Below are 27,612 nucleotides of genomic sequence, written 5' to 3' on the forward strand. Positions count from 1 at the left end.
AGGGGGTGTGTGTGTGTGCGTGCGTGCGTGTTGTACTTTGTTGTTGTAGGAACATAATGTCCTTGCAAGAAACAGAAAAAAAGAGGAATATTAATATTCATCTTCATGGTTCTATGCCCATTTTTGGCGGGAACCCCTTTTGGTGTTTTAAGTGTTACGTTATACATAGCTCATAGCGTGCTACCGAGTGGCGCGCTATGAGCTTGTAGGTCTGCTATTTTTCGTGAAAAGTCGTGAAAAAACATTTTTAACTAAAATATTTGCTTCTGGGGGGTCCCTGGAACAACATATTTTGAGATGGGGGTGCGTGGCCCAATAGAGATAATTCTGGGGGTCCTTGACATGAAAAAGGTTGAGTACAACTGACATGGGTCCATGTCACTGTGTTTTGAACATGTGGATGTGGTATTTTTTCATAGTAAGGTCCATTATTTATTATCATTATGTTGATGAGTTAGCCTCTCAGGCCGAAGACAATAGTTTGTTGTCGTTGGATAAGATTTTGTCCACAATGCCATGCCATCTCCAGTCTCCATCTTTGTCCTTTTACAACTGACTGTGGTTTTCAGCAGCATTTTTTAAGTGACTGATGAAAGCAAATTGAGGAGACAGACAGACATAGAAGAGAGACAGATACAGAGAGAGAGAGAGAGAGGGAGAGAGAGAGAAAGACAGGAGGTCATGAAGACAGGAGTAATGTCAGAGACAGAAAGATAAAGACGACAGACAGACAGAAGAAACAAAGTAATATTGTATTTGTTTGGTAAACTTCTAACTCGCCTCATATAGAACTAACTGCATCACAGCAGGGGCTTTGGCGGTGTGTGTGTTTGTGCGTGCGTGCACACTATTGATGTGGGACTCTGGGACCGTTCTCTCATTCGCCCTCTGTTTACCTGAGCTATTTCTATCATTCCGTTGCTTTCAGTACATTTCTGTTCACTCTCACTCTAGTCTCTATGTGGCACTCTTGTTCTCAACTAGAGCTGTCATCAGCACTTCAACAGACACTCACACACAGCCCTGGCAAGGCCGTGGTGAGTGAGCACACTCTCTCAGTCTCTCTCAGTGTGTTTCTGTTTCATTCTTCCTGATAAGGAAGGAACGGGATTCTGAATCAATTAGGATGTTGTCATCGAGGCAAAACGGAGACGGAGACACGTCGTGTGTAGAGGTTTATCGCACGATGAGAGAACTGCGTTAAACACAAAACAGCGAACGCCGACGCCAGTAAATACCAGCCTGGCATGTCATATATATATATATATACCATATTGACACAGGACCACAATGGAAACAAGTCCCCGGGAAACTTTGGTCTGTTATCCTTATTATATATATATATTATGATGAGAGAGAGAGAGAGAGAGAGAGAGAGAGAAATTACAATATCCACATTGTCACGAGAGATCGTCATGGCCAAGAGTGAACGACATCGAAACAAGAAGACAGGAGTAGCGCTTTTTTTTTTAACTACAAGGGAATATAAGAAATTATTCCTCAATTATTCCCTACGGCTGTCCTGTCCAGCTGCTGAGCGCTTTTGCTGGCAGAGAGAGAGAGAGAGAGTGTGTGTGTGTGTGTGTGTGTGTGTGTGTGTGTGTGTGTGTGTGTGTGTGTGTGTGTGTGTGTGTGTGTGTGTGTGTGTGTGTGTGTGTGTGTGTGTGTGTGTGTGTGTGTGTGTGTGTGTGTGTGTGTGTGTGTGTGTGCATACACAAGGTCGACATCTGTGTGTGTGCTGTAGAAGCTCCCGTTGCTGCGTGCAGCGTGCCACCTGGAGGTTACCCCCCCCCCCCCACATCTGAAGACCCACAGTGACACATCACAATCCTTTTATAAAGCCCCCGGTCGGTGGGGGCGGGCCATGCCATTTCTCCTCACCACAACAGGGGGGTGATGACCGTAACAGGCACGGTGTTGCTTGGCAGGACTTCCAGCATTATAGATAGCTCTGCCATTGGATCTGTGGAGAGGAAACCTCCACAAAGGCCTAAAGTCAATCACCTGAGACTGAGGAGGGAGGGAAGGGTGGTGGTGGTGGGGAAACTCCCCCAGATGCCTTTTTTTGGACCGGGCCTGCCTGGCTGGCCAGTGACATCACACTGTGACACTGTGTGTGTGTGTGTGTGTGTGTGTGTGTGTGTGTGTGTGTGTGTGTGTGTGCCTCACATTTTCTTTGCCCAACACAAACGAGCTACAAGGGCTCCCTCTATTGGCTGCATAGCGGCATGACATGGGTCGGGACCCATTTGTGGGTCACTGGACCAATTTTTTATAGGTCACGAGTGGAGTGGGGGGGGGGGGGACAGTTTCTGTTCCTACTTTATTGTACATCTGCTATTGTCACTAGTTTGGGTCCTGTGCAAATGTCTAATCTTTCTCTCAAAAGTTTGGGAACCACAAATCAAGTACCTGGAGACAGAGAGAAAGACAGGCAGAGAGAGAGAGACATAGGCAGAGAGAGAGAGAGAGAGAGAGAGAGAGAGAGAGAGAGAGAGAGAGAGAGAGAGAGAGAGAGAGAGAGGAGAGAGAGCCTGGAGAGGTTTTAGCTAGTCCCGTCACAATTATTATAATCGCCTAATCGCAATTATTTGACATAATCACAATTCTTTTTTGTATAATCATGTTCATCAAGTTGACAAATGTTCATACATTTTCAAACATGTTTGTTTGTTTTATTTGTAAAGAAAATTAAAATGTCAGATTTATTTTAGTATTCATATTTACCCTGTGAAATGTGATTTATTTTAGTCTTTAAGTTAGCGGTCATATCTGCGCTGTGAAATGTGATTACGAAGCCTCAAAGGCAAACAGAAATACAAATTGTAACGTGCCAATGTTCAATGCAAAAAAAAAAGAAACACAACTAAATCATTAATCACAATTATAATCAGCTTATAGTATAGTCAGCTTAACCCATTTTAGGCGGGAACCCCTGGTGTTAGCATTACGTTATGCTTTAGCTATTTTTGAAAAATCGAAGAACGACTGACATAGAAACATAGCTTTTTCAGAAAACTGTCATTTTCAAACAGACATTTTTAGAATCTGATCTCAGGTCAGAATGGGTTAAATGTGTAATTGTGATCTGGTCAAACCACGTGACTTCCATTGGAAAAGCATTGGACATTGGTTCTGTATGTGTACGAAGCCTCAGACACGCTTGTCGGCTTCCTCAATGCACAATGTGATTGGCCATTGTTCAGCAGCTGGGGGCTACCATCCTGCATGGTGATCATACCAGTCAGTCAGTGGTGGAAAAAAGTACTCAAATGTTTGTACTTCATTACTGCAATAGAAATACTCTGTTACAAGTACATTCAAAATGTACTTGAGTACATTGAGCACAAAAGTATTGGCATCGCGACACATTGTGAGCTTATAAATCTGCCATTTTCAAATGGCTGAAATGTATATACAGTAGGGCTGTAGGTCTAAGTGGTTTGTAACTATAATCAAAATTTACAAACTAGTAACTACAGTTTTCAAATAAATGTAGTGGAGTAAAAGTAAAAGTATTGGAAACACTCAAGTAAAGTACAAATACTTCAGAATTGTACTAAAGTAAATACACTTAGGGACGATTCACACTATGGTCCCGGGTGCGCACTCGACCACTTGGCAGATGTTGTGGTAGTGTGAATGCTGCGTACCGTTCCCGGGAGCGGATCGCCCAACCTTCCCCGGGACCGCATGGGGGGCAGGTCTCTGGACCGTTGAAGTGTATTCAGATACAGATCGTTCCAATGTGAATGCATGCGTACCTAAAGAGGGAAGTGGACTGTTTTTTTAAAGAACGTGACATAATCTCTAGTCGACGAGCCAAGCGTCAACAAAAAAAAAACACACAGAGACGCTGCACGACGCGTAACACCAGCGCGCTGTTGAATCTGTGTATACGCGCAGCACCGCAGTACGCGCTGATCTTATTCTGCGGACTACACGTGGCTCTTGGGCTTTGCTTGGCATAGTTTCCAAAGTAAAACTAAATAATAATAATGCTAAAGTAGAATCCATAGCAAACTAATATCAAACACGACACTAGAGCACAGAACTGACTGACACAGTGAATAGCAGGCAGGCTGACAGTGAAGTAGTATAACGGCAAAGAGCCAAAGCAATGTGTGTCTGGATTTATTGGAGACAATGTCGCAGAGTTGATGGTCAGTGTCCGGGCACGCCAGCCATCAAGCACACCACCATCTGGAGGATTAAAGTGTGTTATGCAAGTGTACCCGGGTGCGCTGTTGAATCTCGGGCAATGTGAATCATGGCCATCGGGGACCAGGCAAACGTATTCGGAAATGGTTCCAATGAAACGGTTTCAGTCCGTCTCAGTGTGAATTGCCTATTAGTTACTTAGTTTCCACCACTGCTTAGTCCCGTCGTCAACAGCCTCACTATAGGGCCTGTTTACAGGCTCAGACCTGGCTGTAGACACGGGGGGGGCTGAGGTCTCATGAACTATGGCTTCTCATATTAACAGCCTCACTATAGGGCCTGTTTACAGGCTCAGACCTGGCTTTAGACACGGGGGGGCTGAGGTCTCATGAACTATGGCTGTAGACACCGGGGGGGGCTGAGGTCTCATGAACTATGACTTCTCATATTAACAGCCTCACTATAGGGCCTGTTTACAGGCTCAGACCTGGCTTTAGACACGGGGGGGGCTGAGGTCTCATGAACTATGACTTCTCATATTAAGTGGATTAAGGCCTGTATGAATCCACTGTCAGGTTCATCGATTCTCCCCATTTGTTCCTGCCTAGTAGACCATGAGACCCATGAAAATGAAATGATATGATGAATGTAACACGACGGAAAATAGACAGTAGTAGTAGTATTAGGGATGCACCGATCCGATACTCGTATCGGAAATCGGCGCCGATCCAGGCTAAAATTCTAGATTGGGTATCGGATCGGTGGCCGATCCATTATCCGATCCGATCCGATCCGATAATTATGTGTAATTACAATATGAAAACAACTCTACCTCCTCTGTGACACAGCAGTGTAGTATTGACAGTATAACATGTGGAATGCAGCCAGGCTAGCCTGTGCACACATTAACCTGGTCTAATTGTTGCACAGTTATTTAATAAATAATTCAGTGCATTTATATCTGTGTTTGTTACATTTTGTTTTACAAAGTTGGGAAAGTAATGTTTAAGTCAAGCCTTGATGTTGCCTTACACAAAATAATGATTCCAGACTCCACACAGTGAGGCATACAGCTTAATAGGTTATTACGTTTCTTTGTGGGGGGTATCGGATCGGTACTCTGTATCGGCAGATACTGGACCCCCATGTATCGAAATCGGTATCGAATGCCAAAAAGCCGGATAGGTGCATCCCTAAGTAGTATTTGGGCTATCATCATCACAGGCTATTTATAAAGCTGCTATAAGAAATAATGTCAAACAGCCAGCAATGGGTAAAACGCTCCCAAATAATTTAGTCTCTCCCACAATCTGCATTCAAAGATTTTCCTAGAAGCTTTGTCATTGGTCGATTTGCATGTCTACTTCCTGAGACGTCAATTCGACCGGGTTTTTCTTCGACCAATGACAAAGCTTCTAGGAACATCTTTGAATGCAGATTGTGGCCCCTAGATGTGTTAGAGACAATTTTTTGGGCTGTCTGAACTCTGAATGAAAAATAAATAAATAAATCATTAAAATGTTGACATATTATTGCTTATAGCAGCTTTAAAATAAGGTATTTTTCTTTTACATTCTCACTGGATTTTGCGTTTACAGACATTCAAACAGGGCAGGGTTGGAAAAGGTGTACACAGATGATAATTGTGAGAAAACCGTGTTGTATCATGAATGGTATCGAATCGTGCGTTGAGTAAATTGTTACGTACATCAGTACTATATAAAAGAAGTACAGACACACAGGTAGAGAGAGGGAGACATAGCTGCAGGGTGCTTCAGAAGGAACGACGGAACAACAAATGAAGGCAGAAAGAGAAACAGAGTTACAAAAAAGAGAGAGAGAGAGAGAGAGAGAGAGAGAGAGAGAGAGAGAGAGAGAGTGCTGACTGAACGATTGCTTGGAATGTTACACTCACTCACTCTCCACAGATGACTAATGTCACATTTTAGATGAGACAGCTTATTCTGGTACAGCTCAGCACAGTTAACACCAGTAACCACTGATCCTAGACCAGTACAGGACACTAGTAACCACTGATCCTAGACCAGTGCACCAGTAACCACTGATCCTAGACCAGTGCACCAGTAACCACTGATCCTAGACCAGTACAGGACACTAGTAACCATTGATCCTAGACCAGTACAGGACACCAGTAACCACTGATAGACCAGTACAGGACACCAGTAACCACTGAACCTAGACCAGTACAGGACACCAGTAACCACTGATCCTAGACCAGTACAGGACACCAGTAACCACTGATCCTAGACCAGTACAGGACACCAGTAACCACTGATAGACCAGTACAGGACACCAGTAACCACTGATCCTAGACCAGTAAAGGACACCAGTAACCACTGATAGACCAGTACAGGACACCAGTAACCACTGATCCTAGACAAGTACAGGACACCAGTAACCACTGATAGACCAGTACAGGACACCAGTAACCACTGAGCCTAGACCAGTACAGGACACCAGTAACCACTGATCCTAGACCAGTAAAGGACACCAGTAACCACTGATAGACCAGTACAGGACACCAGTAACCACTGAGCCTAGACCAGTACAGGACACCAGTAACCACTGATAGACCAGTACAGGACACCAGTAACCACTGATCCTAGACCAGTACAGGACACCAGTAACCACTGATAGACCAGTACAAGACACCAGTAACCACTGATCCTAGACCAGTACAGGACACCAGTAAGTAACCACTGATAGACCAGTACAGGACACCAGTATCCACTGATCCTAGACCAGTACAGGACACCAGTAACCACTGATAGACCAGTACAGGACACCAGTATCCACTGATCCTAGACCAGTACAGGACACCAGTAACCACTGATCCTAGACCAGTACAGGACACCAGTAACCACTGATAGACCAGTACAGGACACCAGTAACCACTGATAGACCAGTACAGGACACCAGTAACCACTGATAGACCAGTACAGGACACCAGTAACCACTGATCCTAGACAATTTACAATTGACAATTTAGGCATTTAGCAGACGCTCTTAATCCAGAGCGACTTACATTTAAGCAAGAACAAAAGCATGGGAATAGATCACATAAAAGCATTCATCATGAAACATGCGTAAGCTAAGAAAGTAACAGTGGAATATCTATATAATGAAACTATACATACACATACACTATACATATAAACTATACATATTTACTACTATGCTATACATATGTACTATGGCGTGCTATGACTATATACAATACAATTATAGTGCTGTCTACATAACATGCTATAAGTCTGTGTCAAATGCTATCTAAGTCAACAGAAATGCTATCTAAGGGGTTAGGGTAAGTGCTATGGGCCATGATGGAGTCTGAAAAGGTGGGTTTTCAGGCTACGGCGGAAGATTGGGAGTGATGCTGCAGTTCTGACTGCAATGGGAAGTGCATTCCACAGTTTTGGAGCCAGAAGGGAGAAGAGTTTGGGACGTGTGGAGCGTTGTCCCGGCGTTTTTAGACCAGTACAGGACACCAGTAACCACTGATAGACCAGTACAGGACACCAGTAACCACTGATCCTAGACCTGATCCTAGACCAGTACAGGACACCAGTAACCACTGATAGACCAGTACAGGACACCAGTATCCACTGATCCTAGACCAGTACAGGACACCAGTAACCACTGATAGACCAGTACAGGACACCAGTAACCACTGATCCTAGACCAATACAGGACACCAGTAACCACTGATCCTAGACCAGTACAGGACACCAGTAACCACTGATCCTAGACCAGTACAGGACATCACTAATCAACTTTATTGTCACAGATCCTGGGACAGCTCAACACTAGTTCATACTCTAGCTGTGTGTCAGTGTCGTGCTCAGTAAATAGCCGATCTACAAGCTCACAATGTGTCACGAATGTGACGTGTTGTGAGCTTGTAGATTATGAGCCAACCAGTTAATTATGTCAAGAGTATCAGTACTTCCTCATAGCTATGAAAGTGTCGTTGCCGGGCGGAAATCCCATATGTCCAAAACTATTATTTTTCAGGATTACAATTCAGATATAGCAAAAAGAATAACAGAACTACAACTGAAATGAGTTTTGAGCTTGTGGATATGCAATTTCTGCCACCAATTGTGGAGGGTGACAGGAAACAGGGAGGGAGAGAAAGACGGGGAGTGACACAGCAAAGGTCGCTGGGCTCGGGAATCGAACCCGCAACACGCCGCCAGGCTAGAGCCTGTGTGATATGCGCCTTAAACACTAGGCAACACTGTGTGACGAACTAGTATCTTAGACACTGCTGCGTTTTTCGGATTTGGCCCTTGCAGACTGGTGCATTTTTCGGAAAAACGGTGAACCCGAAATTCGCTCCGATATTCGGGTCCGAAAACACAGCAGTGTCCAGGGACCTTTAGGTGCGATTCATACTCCTATTTTAGAGCTGAATAAAAGTCGGTTCGGCTCTGTAGAGCCTACAATGTGACGTCATTTTAGGAAAAAAAGCTAACCGTAACATTTTTTTTAATTCCTTCATCCCTAATGCCATTAAGGCACTAAATGATACCATGTCTCGCTAGATTTGTTGTTTTTCCTTTGTATTTGCCACTGTTGTCCGGCACTTTTTTGCCATGAGAAAATAATTGTGTGTTGTTGCCGTTTGTTTTTTACTGTTGTTGAGACCGAAGACAAATTTCCACACGTGGACAATAAATGAAACCAACTAACTAACTAACTAACATAAAACACTATAGGCCTATGTACTGTATGTACAGAGTGGAACAAAAAAATAAGGGGGTTGTAAAGGGGAGGTGATCACCTGTCTTAAGGGAGAAGTGATAATTTCCTCTCTCGCCACTGTGCTCCCCGCATGACAGGATGCGACACGTTTAACCGGCTGTTTCCCGCCACCCTCTCCTCCTACCCATGAGATGTCCTGAACTCGACGCTCGGGGACCCTTACGGACGTCCCCTATCGACGCAGATTTTAATTTCCAGTCTATTTTGGGAGTTTACTTATAGAGAGTCGTTTATATTTCCCTCCTCTTCTTGGCAGTGACTCGTGATCTTTGAAACCTGACAGGGGAAAAGCTCTGCAGCTGCCTGTTACCATATTAATGCCAAGAACGTGGGACCTCGATCTTCTCTCCATGACCCGCCTGTGCCAAAACTAGCGACCTCATCTTTCATTTAAAACACACAGTTAAGCACAAACACCTTTAGAATTGCACACTGGTTTATCTGCATGTTTACAGATTCAATAAACAGAAGAGACTGAATTAAGACATCCCGAAGGCTGCGTCTGGTCTGTGTTCAGGAAATGAGGAGCGAGCAAAAGAAAACAATAACCGAAACCAAAACGGTATGTTTGGTTTTATTGTTGTGAAAAGGCTCTATAAAGAAAACCATGAAGTCCTGAGGTTTGTTTAAGGAATTTAGTGTGGCGCAGTCAGTCAGTGACAACGTAACATTAACGCATTTAGGGCTGAGGCCGATGACATAAAAATGGACCAGTTTTTTGTCAGTGGTTCTCAACCTTTTTCATGTCAAGGACCCCTGGAATTATCTGAAATTTGGCCACGGAGGCGCGGACCCCCATCTGATAATATGTTGTACCACAGAAGCAAAGATTTGAGTTAAAAACGTTCCCTCTAATAGAATATATATTCAAAGATTTGTGCCACATTTTCCAATTTTTTCAAATAATAGCAGATCTACAAGCTCGTAGCGCGGCACCGATGCTTAAAACACCAAAAGGGGTTTCCGTCCTGAATGGATTAAACAACTGACACAGACAGGACTAACAGTGCAAGTATGTGCACATACAGGACTCACCATGCAATCAGTGGTGGAACTTTGGTATGGGTCCACATTTTCTGAGGGCACGCCAGGTGCCAAACACACCCCGGCCCACACTAAAGTTATTTTCCCCTGGGTGATGCTCGTCAGAACCACAGGGCTTTCCGCACTTCCCCTGTGTGCGTGCGCGCGTGCGTGAAACTTAAAGACTTGGGAGTTAGGTTTACAACAGTGTTAATTTTGACAGCAGATTTTGATGTAGTTTTAGTCATAGTCTTTTGAATAAAATGTAGCACTTATGTACTTAGATAGCATTTATACAGACTTATAGCATGTTACGTAGACAGCACTAGAATTGCATTTTTTATGTAGTCACAGCACTTTATAGTATGTATAGTATAGTATGTATAGTTTCATTATATAGATATTCCACTGTTACATTCTTATCTTACGCATGTTACATTAACTACTTTTTATGTATGTGATGTATTGCCATGCTTTTGTTCTTGCTTATTGTAAATCGCTCTGGATTAAGAGCGTCTGCTAAATGCCTAAATTGAAATTGTAGTTCTTTTGTAGTCATATTTTAGTCATCTGAAAAGTTTGGTTTTAGTCTATTTTAGTCAACTAAATATACAGTTGATGTAGTTGGAAATCGATTTTGTCTGTCCGTGATGTCGTTTTAATGCCCGATTAATACTTGGCTGCATGCCGAAAATAGCAGATCTACAAGCGTGGTAAGCTTGTGGATCTGTTATTTTCAGAGAGCAACACCCGATCACACCCAATCATCTCTTTCCCTTCTCTACTAGTCCCACCCAGACATTTTAGTCTAATTTTTAGTTTACTTTACAAAAAACTGTCAATATATTTAGTCTTAGTTTTAGTCATCATAGCTTAGTTTACAGATAGATAGATTATATTAAGAGTGTCAATAGCTGTAATGTATGCACTGTCTTTGTCTATATTTGCTGCTTGTTCTGTGCTACAACCACAAGCAAACGCTACACACACACAGCTAATGACCTGAACGAAAAATCTGAGTTAGAGGGCGAGTTTGAACCTGATTCCCATCATTCAATCATTATGGACATTAAGTGAAAATCTAACACTTCCGAGCTTGCATAGTGTGTCTCAAGAGCTTAGTCCCGATAGGTGTTGGGAGAATCTCCTCCTGACCTCAAGCGTGTTGTTGAAACATGTCCGTTTATGTAGGCTAGTAAAGTTTCCCTGCACATCACAACACAGCAATAGGATTCATATAGAAACATGTGGTTTATGTAGGCTGGTAACAGGAATATGTCGATGGAAGATGATATAGCTAGCGTTGTCACAATTATTACGAAATTGTCTAATCGCAATTATGTGAACAGCTGTCAACAGCTAAAGTTTAAAATAATGGTTAAAGTGGTTAAAAGCCATGAGGCAAGTGCAACAGCACAACAGTAATGTGAACTTGGTGTAGTGAAGGTGAACCCAGCAACGAACTAGAAAAAGTGCCCTTCTGGGCACAGGTCTCCACCAGGCAAGCACAGTTTTTGACCAGTGGGGGGTCTAGTTAGTCCTGCTCCCTGGCGTGTGTGTGTGTGTGTGTGTGTGTGTGTGTGTGTGTGTGTGTGTGTGTGTGTGTGTGTGTGTGTGTGTGTGAGAGAGTGTGTGTGCGCGAGTGCATGACGCGACTTGGCTTGTTGTAGCGCCACCATCAGGCTGTTGAAAACTGTCAAGTGGCATTTCTTCCTCAGCCTAGTGGGAATATGCGTGCACACTGCACAGTTTCATCGCAATCGGACGCTGCGTTGAGGAGTTGTGGCGATTTGTACAATGCGGGCTACTCCTGAAAACTGTAGGAGCCAATCGTGGCCAATCAGGATGGAATATGAGAAATCAAACAAACCTGTCTTGATCACATGACTATGGAGATCATGTGTACCGATTTGCGTGAAATTTGGATAAAATCTGAAGGAGTAATAATAGAAAATGTGTTTTACATATGTCGGCCTCCTGGTGGCGCTATAAAGATCAGATGTGAAAAATTCCAGGCAAAGGTTTTTCCTTGGCCTCTAGGGAGTTGCCATACAAAGTTATCCACAGATCTGTGCAGTTAGAGGTAAAAACACTTTTCGGCCAGTTATAGCGCCACCTTGAGGCTGAGTTGAAATTGTTCATGTGGCATTTCGTCCTCGGCCTAGTGGGAATGTGGGTGCACAATTTCACGCGATGTGTTCATGATTTGCAGCATTTTGTTTGAAACGGAGCACTCATGTGAACTTTGGAAGCCAATCTTAACCAATCAGGATGGAGTCTGAGAAATCTGAAAGACCGGTTTCATTGAATGGCTCTAGAGAGCCTGTGTACCAATTTGCGTGATGTTTGGACAAAATGTGTAGGTGTACTGTGCAAAAACTTGTTTTGCACAAAGCGGCCTCCTGGTGGCGCTATAACAGGCCGTTCTGGAAAGTTTGGGGCAGAGGTTCATCGTTGGCATCCAGGTTAACGACCGGGTTAACGGTGGCCGAGATTAGCTGCTCACGGACACACGGACGGACGGACACACGGACACGCGGACGGACGGAGTGCAAAACATACTCTACCCCCATGCCTTCGGCCTGGTGGAGACAATAAACGGGTCCTGGTGGTTTTATTGTTGAGAGAGGAGACAGCAGGAGCTTTGTTTCCAACAGAGCTCCTCGTGGGGGAAACCATCAGCAGACAGAGCAGGCCCGGGCTGTCTTGTGATGCCAAAGATTGTTGTTCCAGGGATGTGCTGGGCTCCGATGCTAACCCCCGGTGCTAGACGGAGGGACGCCGGAGGGACGCCGTCTCAAGCGAACTTGAGCAACGAGAGACACCACCGAGCGTGCAAGTTGCCGTGTCGAACTTAGTAAAGTTCACTAGAGCTGACTAAGCCCTGTTCGCGTTGCAACCCGATATGGACAGTAATTCCTCGTCCCGCAAGTAGGGAAAGTGGCGAGGGGGGCGTGACCATTTACTCAAGGAGATTCCTGGGCTCTGATAACAGCCTCTGCCGCTAGCCTCTGACACAAGGATCTGATGCTAGACTCTGATGCTAGACTAAAATTATAATGCTAGACTCTGATGCCATGCTCTAATTCCAGACTCTGATGGTTTGCGGATGCTAAATACAGTTCCAACAACACGCTCTCTCACTTTCTTACACAGGCAGCTACAGCAGCTATGACGTTCTCACGTTGATAATACTGCCGTGCGTGCCAACGGGTTCACTCAGTGACGTTGTTCTTTTCATAGATCAAATTCACTTGGATCTGAAAACAAACCCGGGCCGTTGCATTAGAAATCACAGCTTGTGCCGCTCAGACAAGCTGCTGGTGGTGGTGGGTGGGTGGAGTGTGGAGAGACAGACGGGTGGGTGGAGGAGACAAAAGGAGACACACTAAGCCAAGTATCCATAGGGGAGGGACTCAGACAGACTGCACGTCTACACTGGCAACCAGGCAGCAGCGCTGCATGCGGAGAGGACTGTGTGAAACTGAGGGAAGAAATTATATGGTTGCTTATAGCTAACATTTGTATTTTACCATGACGTAGCATACATAACTATGATTTCGGCACTGTGCGCGTACCACTGACCTGAGGGTTTATTGTACTTCTACCCCATGATAGTATGTACGTTAAAGCATAAACATCACCACCTAGAATATTGTCTCGACTCCCATTTGCCTCATCGATTGCCGATTGATCCAGAATTCCCCGACAACACACCGGGCTGAGAGAGGGCTGTGTGAAACATACCAGGGCAGAGAGCCAGCCAGGAGGGAGAATGAGGGGGAAGACGAGGAGAGGGTTAAGGAGGGTGAAAAGCGTGGATCAAGCCCCCAGTGCAGCTCTCCAACGTTGAAGCACTGGTCCCTACTGGTAAGAGGTGGGACTGCAGGCGGACCCGTGGAGTTATGACGAGGAAACCCTGTGCAGCTGGGGTTTAACATTGAGCGCCCGTTTGCACTTCTGCATTTTGTCTACTTACATATTGTTTCGATTTGGGCACCAAAATTTGGTGCCCAAATCGAAACAATATGGAAGTAGACGGTTCTTACAGGTGCTTCAAAACGCCACTAAGCAACTTCCAATGACATGAATAGCGGGGGGCGGGGCTATCGCTCCGGTTCAGTCTCTATCCTTTTAATACTCTATGGGGAGGATGGAGTGAGTGAGTGAGCGAGCAGCAGGGGAATGCCCAGATGGAAAGTAGTATAAAGCAAGTGGTTATCAAACTGTGGGTATTTTCACAATATGCATTTGTGGAGCAGAATCAAACAAAATTTAAAGTGTCAACTCCTACAATTCCAAGTGCTTGTCAGGTGGGTGCGCGTCCGTGCGTGCATGTGTACGTGTGCCATGAGCAAATGTGTTTTTATTCAAAACACCCCCACCCTGCCAAAAACAAACACCTCTCTGTATCCCCTATGGGGCAGGGGTATTCAACTGGCGGCCCGCGGAGCACCCCTTAGTGGCCCTTGGAATAATTTAAAAAAAAAAAAAAAAAAGAGAGCTGGGGCAATATGCATTGCAAAGGCAGATGAAGGCTGGCTATGCGAGGCTATATGGTTGAACAGCATGTAAAAAAATAGTTGTGTGTGAATGTCATCACACACACTCCTAAATAGCAGTCCACTTTGGCGGCCAGTCAGATTTCACAGTGTCTTGCTTCCAATTTAGTCTAGTGGAACCTTTGTTTGTTCCTCCTTAGTTCTAACCATTCAGTCAACTTTTTAAAATAGAACAAATAATTTTTTTGTAATCTTTTGAAATAAATATTTTTTTTTTAAATGTAGAAAAAGAAAATGGGATCGTTATTTGAGTCATGACCCGAAACAATTGTTCCATGGCCCACAAATGGGCCCCGACCCACTGTTTGGGAAACGGTGCTGTGTAGATCATATAGATTCTATATCATCTATATGTAGACTGTACGAGTGTCGTGACTTAATTTGGATGCCATCTGCAGAGGATCCATGTGTGTGGCCTTGTGTGCACCGGAAGGTTCCTCTCTCTCTCACCAGTACCATAGAAACATCAACATACACTCTCACTCACATACGGGACATTTCACAGTACCATAGAGAAACATTTTTCCCCATGAATTAAAAAACCAAAATGTAATGATTTTCTTTTTTTTTATTCCAGTAATATCATGAAGAATCAAAGTAAAATCAAAGCAATTCCTTAAATTAGAAAAGCAACACTTTAAGAAGTATAGTTAAAAAAAAGCCGATCTACAAGCTCACAACGCAGTGTGAAGCGACCCGTTATGAGCTTGTAGATCGCCTATTGTCACTAGTTTTGGGTCCCGGGCAAACAATCTAATTTGTCTAATTTGGGTCATGGGCTAAAATGTTTGGTAACCGCTGCCATAGAACGTGGCACGTGAATATTCATATATGGTGGCACACGCACATAAAAAAAGATTTCAACAGGTGTTCCAACAAAAGAGATGAGCTGAAGAGGAGGAGGAAGTCTGCACAGTGTTTTGAATGCTCCAAAAATGTATTACCATTACCAAAATAGTGGTCAATAACACAACGTTCTGGGCCTATGTGGCCTTCGTCAGGTATACTACCTTAATATTCACATTATGGGACATTTTTACAGCACCGTAGAAACAGCATCAACATGCCCTCTCACTCTCTATGAATATGCACGTATATGGGACATTTCACGGACTTTGCACTAGTGAAGCAGGCACATTAAAGTTGTTGCATGTCTGGTCTTACCGATTGGGACATTTGTGTTTTCATGTAAAACTCTAGATCAGTGTTTCTCAAAGTAGGGTAGTTAATATAGCATCACAATCATTTTAACACTATCTGTTTATGTGTTGGCTATTCAAAAATAGCAGATCTACAAGCTTGCATCACATCGCGAGTCACACTGCAAGCTTGTATTTCTTCTTTTTTTATATCTCAAAATGTTAATTTGATGCCATGTGTGCATATGTGCAAGCACCCAACACTATGCCCATACAAAAACACAATACAATACAGATAAAGAAAGACAGAGTGACACAAATCTTCTATTCTTTGAAAACCACTGCCTAAAGAGAAAAATGTAAGCTATTGCAATTTGCAGCCATAATACATAATCCTAGCAGTCACTCACACACACACACGCACGCGCACACGCACACACAGCAGTTGGTTGTACTGGCCAGTATTGTCTCTCTGGTCTCAGTAGGATCTTGTTACTGGTCTAACCTGTTGGAATGACATGAGCAAGGATGTGGTCACATATGATAATGACATTCATTCACACGCACACACACACGCACACAGCTCTGGCATTCAGTCTCTGAACTAATCAAATGACTCAGCAGGAGTCAGGACACTAAAAATAAGTGTGGAAATGTAATTATATTCCATAACATAAAATGGGAACAATGTTGCAGCAACTTCAAAAATTCCAGGTTGCTGGAAGTGACAATGATCAGTACAAAAATAGCTTGGCACGTGCACACCCCCCCCCCCCCCTCCAGAAGTGATGTATTCAAATAAAGTGTGGCCTGTTTACTGTATATATATATAGACATTTGATGCTATGCATAAACAAGCCTTCCAGTGTTGCCATGTCTGCTTATCTTTCAAATTTTGTTTAAACCAACTCAAATATTATCATCTCTATGACCTCTAAATACATATTAAAATGATTCAAACATATGACCAATTTGTTTGGTTTTAAAATAGCAGATCCCCCAGACTTTGTTTTTGGCTTTTCTGCCTTTATTGGTAGTTACAAGAGAAGACGGACACGAAAGAGGGAGGGAGAGACAGGGAGAGACGTGCAGCAAAGGTTGTCGTGAACGGGACTCGAACACACTGTCCGGCCCAGAGCCTACATGTGGCATGCACCTAGACCGCTAGGCCTGCAGGCACCCCCCCTGGGAACGCACTTTGAGAACCACTGGCATAAACATGCAGCTTTTCTATAGTTACAGATGCCGGGTTCATTTGCTGACCTGGCATCCCATAGATAGATAGTTTGTGTAGTTTCAATGTTCAGATTACTTATGTTTTGATATTATACTGTTTAGACTGATGATCTAGGCTCTTGGTTGACCTATGATTATGTATTATGGTGCGTGTGTTTACCATGCTGGCATGCTTACTGTTAAGTCACTCTGGATTAAGAGTGTCCGCTAAATGCCTAAATTGTAAGTTGTTAGTGTGCGCGCCCCTCAAAGAGCCTCGCTACCTACAACAGCACACTGTTGACGGCTGAGAGAGAGAGCTGCCACAATGGAGCAGCTTTAGAGCCTCAGACGTGAATCATGGCCACTGTTTGTCTCCCGCACGCCTCCAACAGAAGCCTTTACAACGCTGTGACATCATCACGAAGCCGCAGCACACAGGCGGCTCATTGTTACGCCGATAGCCGGCTAACACTAGGGCTAAGCCGCGGCTAATGCTACAGTAGCCAGGCTGAGGGAGGATTTGGGAAGAAAATGACAAAACGACAATGGTTTTTGTTTCCAGAACAAATGATGTGGCCCTCGTTTCTTGAGTGAGAGAGAGAGAGAGGGGACTCCCTATTTTTAGAAAATGCTTAATAGTGCAACATAAAATATGAAAAGGTGGCACTTGTTGTTTAACTGCTAAGTGGTAACAAAGGTGCTTGGGATGACAAAACGATGAACACTTCTACAGACTACTGGAGCTTGTAGGGAGGTGTTATTAGTTATTTAGTAGCATATGGCTGTATACAGGTTTAGTTTCAAATAGATATTTTGTATTATTACAGCAACACAATCACCCACATCTCAACCACAGCAAGGCTTTAATGATGACCTACATCTTTGACCCATTTTCTATTTCAATGTTAACATTTAACTGTAACAGTCTCGTATATATAGGGAACCACGTGTCAGTCAGTACATAAGCAACAGGTATCGCACAAGTGGTTTTATTAATGATTTGTGAAGAAGACTGGTCTGCACAAGTCTGTCAAAGGCGCATAATTATCTGCGTCGCCAACTACCTGAAATTCTAATAACGTTAGCGTTTAACGTTTTAATCCATTTATCTTGGATACTTTTTCATTTTCATCAGACAAGCTTTATTCACAGGTCATAACTAAAGCGTTTCTGGTCGCGGTTACAACATCCTTGACGTGAAAAGGTTTGGGAACCACTGCTTTACACAGCCGGTTTATACTTCCAGTTCACGGACTGCATGTTTTTGGTCAAAATAAAAAGTAGAAACCACTTGAACCCACGTGGTGGGGTTGGCAAAAGGGCCTTTCTGTGTGGAGTGTGCATGTTCTCCCCGTGTCCCCACACAAAAAACATGCAATAATGCTGGTCTCTATACTGCCTCAACCTGGTCAGCCGGGGCGCCTGATGGAGGGGAAAGGAACTGGTTCCTTCCACGTGCTACGTTGCTTTTAGTTTTGTAAATGAATGCCATACTTCATACTACAGTGTCACACGAAAGCATCCAAAGTAGCAGATCTACACGCTTCAAACTCGGCACAATATGACGCGTTTCAAGATTGTAGATCTGCTACTTTTGCATTTTAATCCTGAAAAGTAAAAGTTCTGGAGATACGAGGCTTCGCAACCGACAGAGATAGTTATGTATACTATCTGCTATGTATTGGCAACCTTATGGATAATACTCCCTTCGTGTAAATGTGTACTGACCTTCAGTCCATCGCCAGGCAGACGGTAGCCGAAACGCGCCGGGAGGTCATCGAAGTTCCCCGTTTTGTTGTCGAATGAGTACTGAAAGAGACAGTGGAATGTTGAGAGCTGTTAAAATTTGATTTATTTGTATCCAACTGACGAGGTTATAATGGGTCAACAACTAAAGTCATGACTCATGATCCTTAACTATGTACTGTGCGTGTGCGTGTGCGCTAGGGTTGGGTGACGATACGATTCATACGAATACATCGTCAATCGCGAATATACGAATCCAATCGCCGAATATTTTTATTAGGCGATTTCTCGGGACGATTTAGCCCAGATAACCTGTAAAGTGTGAGCAACATGTGAATCAATTTGGCCCAGCAAAGTAGTCACAGCGGCCGGGTGGAAATCCGTCCCGTTATAATGGTATGCTCCCAGTCCCCGCACTCAGCACTGTCAGCAGCATCGGGCACCGGGGCACGGCACTTACGGCAGCCGCCAGCCAGAGTAAAGGCTGGGAGCCTGCCTGGGAGCCGGGGGAGGCTAGCTGTAGCCTACATGTTGTTTAAGCTTCGGAGTCCAGACCCATGCAGTTTAATAATATACAGTCACAACAGAATGCACACTGCTGTCTCGTGTCTCATTGCAATCCCAATGCGCCACCCGTGAGTGGCGGGGGGGGAAATAAAAAAACTGTCTACTAGTGTTAGTGTATAGGCACGGGGATCATACATTAGCTTAGCTTAGCTTAGCGTGTAGCCAATACTGGTGCAACCCACTGATTGAACTTCATCTCCGCCTGTAATCTAAGTTATTTTTATTGACAACGTGAACGGACCCCGACACCAGCGCTGCAAAAATAGACAGATCTACAAGCTCTCAACGCGTAGCGAACGGCACTGCAAAAACAGGCAGGACGCGATGCCTTGAGAGCCTGTGTGGATCAGCCCGGGGCGGCCGCAGCAGCTTGTGGGCGCCGCTGCTCCGCTCCGACTCCGAGCCTCCGACGACCGGTGCGGGGAGGGAAGGGAGCAAGTTACCCTGGCTGCGCAGCAGAAACAGACTGATCTACAAGCTCTCAACGCCTAGCGAACGGAGCTGCGAAAACAGGCAGGACGCGGCGCCTTGAGAGCTTGTAGATCTGGCTTTTTTGCGACCTGCAGTGAGCTGTTCTCACTCTACTTTTATGACACGAATACATCGTCAATCGGCGAATATTGGTCAGACGATTGGCGGTTGAAAAAAATTGGCATATCGCCCAACGTTAGTGTGCGTGTGTGTATCCTCTACGGAAGAGAGCACAATTAAAAACATGCTCTCCAGGACAGACCGCTTTTTAGACTGGTCAGGCCTAGAGGTTAACAACACGAAATGTGCTGTCTTGTACGAGAGGAGGGAACCGGTGTACCACTCCAAAACAGACACATCGCCAGTTATCACCATAGCTTCGAAACCTCTACGTGTATACGCTCTCCATGAGACATACAACTACCATCGACATAAAATCAACATCGCAGGAGAATGGAAGGAGCAGGTCAACAACATCTTGTCTGATTTGATATCTCGGCTGGACCTGATTGACAGGTGTCCACTGCCCCCGACTATGAAGTTGGAAACAATCAGACAGGTGGCGATCTCCAAAGTTCACGTTCAACAAAAAGTACTGTGTGAGATGAATGCCAAAATAGTGTGCCTAGTGCGCAAATGGTTTGGACTCAACTCACATACCGGTAGCACACATAATTTTTTATGATCCCAAACGTGGAATGGATCTATACCAGCATGATGATTTCTCACCTCCTAGAAATGCTGAACAACGACGACAAGGATGTTAGGGAGCTGGCTCGATCCTCCCTGTTCCTGGACCTAAGGAGGCGTAAGGTCCCACTGGCCAGGGAATTAGAGCCACACTTTATTGGCTTTCGGAGGAAACCCAGCGGGAAACTGGACACCTGTTCCGCTGGCTTTGGTCGGACTGGCCAAACCTAAATGACCTCTGTGTCCCTGGAGTCGGTGCGGTCTGACTCAGAGACTGTGAGGGTCTCTGAGGACATTATAACTGACACCCTCACCCAGGTCAGGGCAACGGTCATCTATGCTGGACAGTGGACACAGTCACCTACAGGTGCCAGACGAGTCCTCATGGATGTACACCAACAACAACACTGGACTGGACTAAAACTATAAGGGAAGCTTGCATGTGTTCCCTATGCTGATCACTCTGTCTCACACGCATTCATTAAGAACACTGCACTCAATGAGGACATTATCACATTCACAGTTAAGGCCAGACTACAAGTCCTTCCCACCAGACTCAATCTTTCCATCTGGTTCCCCACCACTCAGGTCCCTCATTGCTTGCACCACACCACAGATCACTGAAACACTGTCACACATCTGGAATGGATGTTAGTACAAAGGAATGTGCATCGCACGCCATGATAGAATAGTGGAACTCATAGCAAAGGGCATATCAAAATATCATGGTTACAAAATCATGGGATAAACATTGTCAAAAGAATGTGTATAAAGAAAACACACAAAAAAAAATACTTGAACCCCAGCATCCATATTATCGGGCCGCTTTTGTAAATGAATGCCATACTTCATACTACAGTGTCACACGAAAGCGTCGAAAGTAGCAGATCTACAAACTTCAAACTCGGCACAATGTGACGCGTTTCGAGATTGTAGATCTATGCTATTTTTTTATTTTAATCCTGAAAAGTAACAGTTCTGGAGATACGAGGTTTCCCAACCGACAGAGATAGTTATGTATATGAGCTCTTTGAACTTGACATTGATTGAGTCGCAAAAACAAGGAACAAAGTCCCTTATCAGTTCAATAAAGGACAGGTCCTTTAGGGAAGTTTGTCCCTTATCAGTTCAATAAAGGACAGGTCCTTTAGGGAAGTTTGTCCCTTATCAGTTCAATAAAGGACAGGTCCTTTAGGGAAGTTTGTCCCTTATCAGTTCAATAAAGGACAGGTCCTTTAGGGACGATTCCTCATTTCTAAGGGCCGGTTGGCAACCTTATGGATAATACTCCCTTTGTGTAGTTTATTTTCCGGTCACGTGATCCAAACGTGTGACGTATGCAACATTTGTGCGGCGGAAACCTTGCATCTCTTAAAAAGTTATCAAAATAGGCAAATTAAACAATGAAAACTAAAGTCGGGAATGTCGTGATCGGCAGGGAAGTAGGTCTTTATCAAAGAAAGTCGGGAATGTCGTGATCAGCAGTCAAACTGTTTAAAAGGTAAGCAAACGCCAAATAAGGCTGGCAGTGGCTAAAAAAATTCAGCCAGACATTCAATGTGCTAATGTGTTAAAGGGTGTTTGTAGATGTACTCACAGCAGCGATGTCTGCCTCCACAGGCAGCAGGTTGAGGAACGCAAAGAGCTGGACGGTGAAGATGGTGTAGATCTGTGTGGCCGACAGCATCAGCATGCCCAGAGATAGCAGCATCTTGGCATCACGCTATGGCGCTCCCCTCTCTCTCTACCACACACACACACCCCCTGGACACCGTCAACAGCCCTCACACCTGAAAGACACATGTGTGCATGGATTAAATCTAAATCAAAACTCACAACTGTAAGGCTAAGTCCAAATGCGATCTCTCTCTCTAATTCATATTTCCATTTAACCCATTTTGGGCGGGAACCCATGCCGTTAGCATTTATGTTATGCTTTAGCTATTGAAAGATAGCAGATCTACAAGCTCATAGCGCGCCACTCGGTGGCACGCTATGAGCTTGTAGATCTGCTATTTTTTTAAACATAGCTTTTTCAGAAAACCGTCAGGATGTAGAAGACATTTTTTTAATCTGACCTCAGGTCAGAATGGGTTAAAGGCAAGGCATGCTGCAGCACAGTCAACAGTCCAGTATGAGGGTACAAAGGCAGCATTATTCTGACACAAACAAGAAGAAAACATGCCAAGGGTTGTGCTGTCTGTGTCCCGTTCATCTCCTACATGGACAGACTTCAAACACACGCGACAAGATGTGTGAAGAGGATCAAAAAGGAGGCACGCACATCTCAGAACACTCTACAGGTGCTGAACCAAAAAATACGTACAGGACTTCGTCAGGTGACGAGGACCCGGAAGGGTCCAAACGTTGTTACTCAATAAAGGTTTCATGGGATCCGATATATACAGTGTGCGGACAACCCTTCTTTCTCAAGAGTGAGACTAGGCCTGTCACAAATAATTGCCTAATCGCAATAATTTGAGATAAACACGATTCAATTATCTTTGCATAATCGTCACCCTGCTAGTGCTACTTAATAAATTAATGAATTGGCCCATGGCATTTCCTTGCTTACGGTAATGAAAGTATTCCATAAGTGTTGCGCTCACTATCTGCCCATCGCAACTCAACACAGTCGGCTCCAACATCTTTCAAAAGTATTTCATAACCAAAAACTGAAAAACATAATTTAAAAAGTAGTGAAATAGCAGACACGTCAAATCACGTGTGAGCTTTGTAGATCTGCTAAACATCTATTTTCTCTTTTGGGTCCGTCTCGAGCTAAAACGCTTGGGAACCACCGCTATAGGTTACATGTCACAACCTTAACCTGACAAGAAATTCGTGTTGAGACAGTGGTTTAATCCACTTAAACCCGAGGCCGAGTCTAAATTATTCTAAACAGTTTTCTGAAAAACCTCTGTTTCTATGTCAGTGGTGCTCAACCTTTTTCATGTCAAGGACCCTCAGAATTATCTGTATTTGTCCACGGACTCCCATCTGAAAATATGTTGTTCCAGAGACCCCCCCCCAGAGGCAAAGATTTGACTTTAAAACATTCGCTCTGAAAAAATGTATATCCAAAAATTTGCACCACATGTTCACGATTTTTTTTAAATAGCATATCTACAAGCTTGTTGATCTGCTATTTTTCAATAGCTAAAGTATAACATACCACTTAAAACACCAAAAGGGGTTCCCGTCCTGAATGGGTCAAGTGCAAAACTCTCCATAAACAACCCACAACGTCTCAGCGATACCTGTATGAGTCTCTGTGAGATTATGTAAGTACAATCCCCCCCCCATTCAACAACGTGTGTGTCACCTGCCTTTCATACCAGCCTCAAGTTCACAGTCACTATCAACTACCAGTGTGCATTTTGTCGAATAAAACTAGGACGAAAAAGGTGTTGTCGACTACCTTTTTAGTTTTTTCACTCCTAATAAGCTATGAATGACTGACTAAATATAATTGACAATTACGTCAACAAATAAAAACTAGAGTTGCGAGCTTGTAGATCGTCTATTTTTCCAACATTACAATGCCATCAAGGCAACAATATCAACTGTAGATTTAGTCTACTAACACTAGACTAAAACTATTCAGAAGACAAAAATTATGAATCAAAAGGTGCTCTCAAAATGAACACTGTCAGCTACTTGAAATTGCAAACAACTGCCTGTAGAGATTTACATGATTTACATGTCTGAGTGTCCAAGTTGATCCTTTGCACCTGACAGTTGGGAGTTTCCCTGGTTGTAGCGCGTGGAAGGAACACGTTATTCCAACCAGTTCCTTTCCCCTCCATCAGGGGGCTGGCCAGGGGGAGGCAGTTTAGAGACCAGGATTACTGCATGTTTTTTGTGAGGGTACCTACCCTAGGGGACACGGGGAGAACATGCAAACTCCACACAGAAAGGCCCTTTCGCCAACCCCGCCTCTGGTATTGAGGCTATTTGGATACGAAAATAGTTTATCCATTACTTATAAAACAATTGGTCCATTACTTATAAAAGTGCAAACTTTCAAGCTGGCCTCTCGCTGGGTTTTCCATCCAAAGAGGCCACAGTGGTTCATATACTCCCAAATTCAACAGCTTTGATCATTTTACCAGCACAACTTCTGGAGGAGCAAAGGAGCCTGCATATAGTTAGCGGTTTCCTGATAGTGTCTGGTAAAGTAGACACCCACAAGTTACAACAACCAATATTCACCAGAATTTGCCTGAGCGCAAATGCATGAAAATTGAAAATATATTGTTGCTGTCCGTCATAAACCGCTTATCACCATATTTTAACTTTTAGTGGGGGGGGGGGGGGGTTCGTAAATGAATCCAATCCCCCACTTGAGCATACTACACTATTACTACAGCGTCGCACAAAAACAAAAGTAGCCGATCCACAAGTTTCAAGACTGGCGCAAAGCGGTCTGTTTTGAGCTGAGACGATATACAAGACAGGCCTCGCCAAAATACTAAACATTGAGAGTTAAAAAATAAAAAGGCTGCTGTAGTCAGTGTAGTGTAGTCGGCTGCTCTCTCCCCTCCCTGTATAATAGCAAACTTGTCTTATGAACTGCCTAAAAGCACAGAGGATAGAGCTAGCCGTGTTACATAACTCTCCATCACTACTGTCCTACTAACGGCCACTGCAGTCCCACATCCTGCAAGCGAGTCCTTACGAGGCTGAGAGAGGGCAGGCGTTGCACTGTAATGGTGGCATTAATAAAAAATCATTCTCTGATAAGTCGGAAAGTCATTTCTTACTGGAAACCATCCATACCAGCGGTCAGCTACATGAGATTGAAATTGACCATTATTAGTATTAGACAGAATCGGAGCAGCAGGGGCAATATTGCAGTCGCTGTACCGCACTGTGACGAAAAGAGAGCTGAGCCAGAAGGCAAAGCACAGAGACCTCATAATGTAACAGGTCAACCAACTACCTTTAATAATCATGGGGGGAAGGGGAAATGGACCTTTCCTCCAAATCTCTGCACTAAAGGGGAAGTGAAAGTAGCAGAACTTGAGGCCCAGCTATTAAAAGAGGCAGAGTAACTTCTCCTGCACACACACACACAGACACAGACAGTCTCTACAGAATTAACCGACACTGAGGTCATCTACTCTAATGCAGTGTAATGACTATTTCCCTTTGCGTTGGAAAACATACATACTCTATTTCACAAACTGCAACCATTGCCAAATCAGTAATTATATTGTTTTAACCAAAGCAAACAAAACATGTAACAGCCACACACAACAAAACAGCAAACACTATATATATGAGTATGTACCTTTTGGTATTATAGCTAGTCATCAGGTGTAAGGCGATAGTGGGGTCACCGACCATTCAGTTGTTTGTTTAGCTTGGATCAGTGCCTTTGAAGTCAGTCAGCTAATAATAGCATGCAATGTATCGCTACAAATTGCAACAACCGAAAACGTTGCAAAACTCTAGCAATGATTCTCAACCTGTTTAATTTCAAGGACCCCCAGTTTGACATGAATAAGTGGCATTTAATGGCATTTCTATCTCTGGGACCCCCAATTTATAATGTAAAATAAATGTTAATTTAATGTAATGTAATGTACAAAATGGAACCCGTACACTCTCTGATTTACAAACCCATATAAGGGTCCATTTGGTTCCTAACTATAATTTAGCTGGGGACCCCCTGGAACTCCCTCAAGGACCCCTGGGGGTCCCCGGAGCCCACTTTGGGAAACACTGGACTGTAAACAGACCTCCTGTATGTCACGTGGCTGGCAACAGCTGTAAAAACTGGCTTAGGTAGAAATAGCCAGTTTGTCTTATCTTTAGTGCACCTCCTGTCCTACATATGTATTGCTTCTAACTTGTAATGTGTAATATAAGGATGTTGTCTTTGTTTTATGGTTGTGTGTGTACAGTTTGTTGCATGTTGTTTTTCCATGTCTAAAAGTGGACCATGTTGCAGTTTAATTTGAAGGACCTCCAGTTTGACATGCATTAGTCTGCTGATCCCCATTTAATGGCAGATCTATCTCTGAAACCCCCAATTTACATTATAAAATCAATGTTAATTTAACTGTGAGTTGTACACTCTCAGAGTTACAGACCCATAAGGGTCCATTTGGTTCCAAACTATCATTTAGCAGCTGGAGACCCCCTGGAACTCCCTCAAGGACCCCTGGGGGTCCCCGGTACCACTGTAACCGCTGCTCTATGCTACGTACATATAGGCCACATGTTGGTGAGGGTAGCTTTTGAAACAAAAATACTAAAAATAGCAGCAATCGTTGCAGTCTCCTCTCCTGACACACACACACACACACACACACACACACACACACACATCAATTCAACACCTGCATGCCGCCGCGGGTACTGTGATCAGCTCATCAATAATATTAACAACTTGATTCATAACAGATCGAACAGTCGCCTGCTGTGTGTTTGTTATGGACACACACACACCGTTTCCGAAACGGAGCGTTCTGTACCCAAGTTAGCAACATGCTAGGCTAACTGCCTTGCTGCTGCTGCTCACCCGCGTTCCCTTCTTACCTTATTAGTGTTGCTGTTGTTGTTGTTGTTGTGTTATTGTTGCTTCATCCCAGCCTGCTGTCCACTCCGTGCATGTGAAGAGGAGCGTTAAGGCTGGGTAAAGACAGTACAGTACAGACAGTACAGCAGCTTCAGGTCATTAGCGCTGACTCGAGTGAGAATGTCAACATTAATCCTTTCTGCTGCCGCTGCCTCTGTTTTTGTTTTTTTTTCCCCAACGCGGAAGACGCGTCCGCCACTCCGCCTCTTTGGACACGCCCACCGACCGAAGGCGTCCGATCCCATTGGCCAGAGCGACCGCCGATCACCCCCCCCCCCCTTTCCCCCGGAAGTGGTTCGAGACGTAAACATATCCACGTGATGGACCCCAACCCCCGGATGGACCCGGTGTTGCCATGACCGCTTGTTATAAGCGTTTCTCCTCGTTGCAGTTTTTTTGTATTGACTTGTGCCCAAATGTAGCTTTGAGCGTATAGGTTCAATAAGGAAGATCTTAACCAACGCATTCATTCGGCCTTTCAGCACTATCGTGGCTCATCATTATCTGTTCTCAAATCCTAGCAATTTGCAGCAGCCAATCGGGTGATTCGACTCCGCCTTTAAATATATCTGCCTCTGACACTTCTCCATTCTCCTTTCAGTCTGCAACAAGCAACCCACCTCCATCCCCAACTCCACCTTTCCATGATCTAGTGTTG

At 44.2% G+C, this 27,612-nt stretch overlaps 1 protein-coding gene across 1 annotated transcript in view; it reads right to left on the reverse strand.

Moving 5' to 3' along the window:
* The window catches only part of rnf13 (ring finger protein 13), an 89,881-nt gene extending 62,773 nt beyond the window's left edge, over window positions 1–27,108 (reverse strand). The window contains exons 1-3 of the mRNA XM_083766419.1: window positions 26,915–27,108; window positions 21,963–22,155; window positions 18,620–18,700 (exon numbers count right to left, since the gene is read on the reverse strand). Coding sequence (XP_083622545.1) covers window positions 18,620–18,700; window positions 21,963–22,076 — 195 coding nt within the window. The 5' untranslated portion in view covers window positions 22,077–22,155; window positions 26,915–27,108. The remainder of the gene's footprint in view (window positions 1–18,619; window positions 18,701–21,962; window positions 22,156–26,914) is intronic.
* Between the last annotated feature and the right edge of the window lie 504 nt (window positions 27,109–27,612).

Source organism: Protomyctophum parallelum (assembly GCF_964188405.1).
Source record: "Protomyctophum parallelum genome assembly, chromosome: 6".
Taxonomy (NCBI): Eukaryota; Metazoa; Chordata; class Actinopteri; order Myctophiformes; family Myctophidae; genus Protomyctophum; species Protomyctophum parallelum.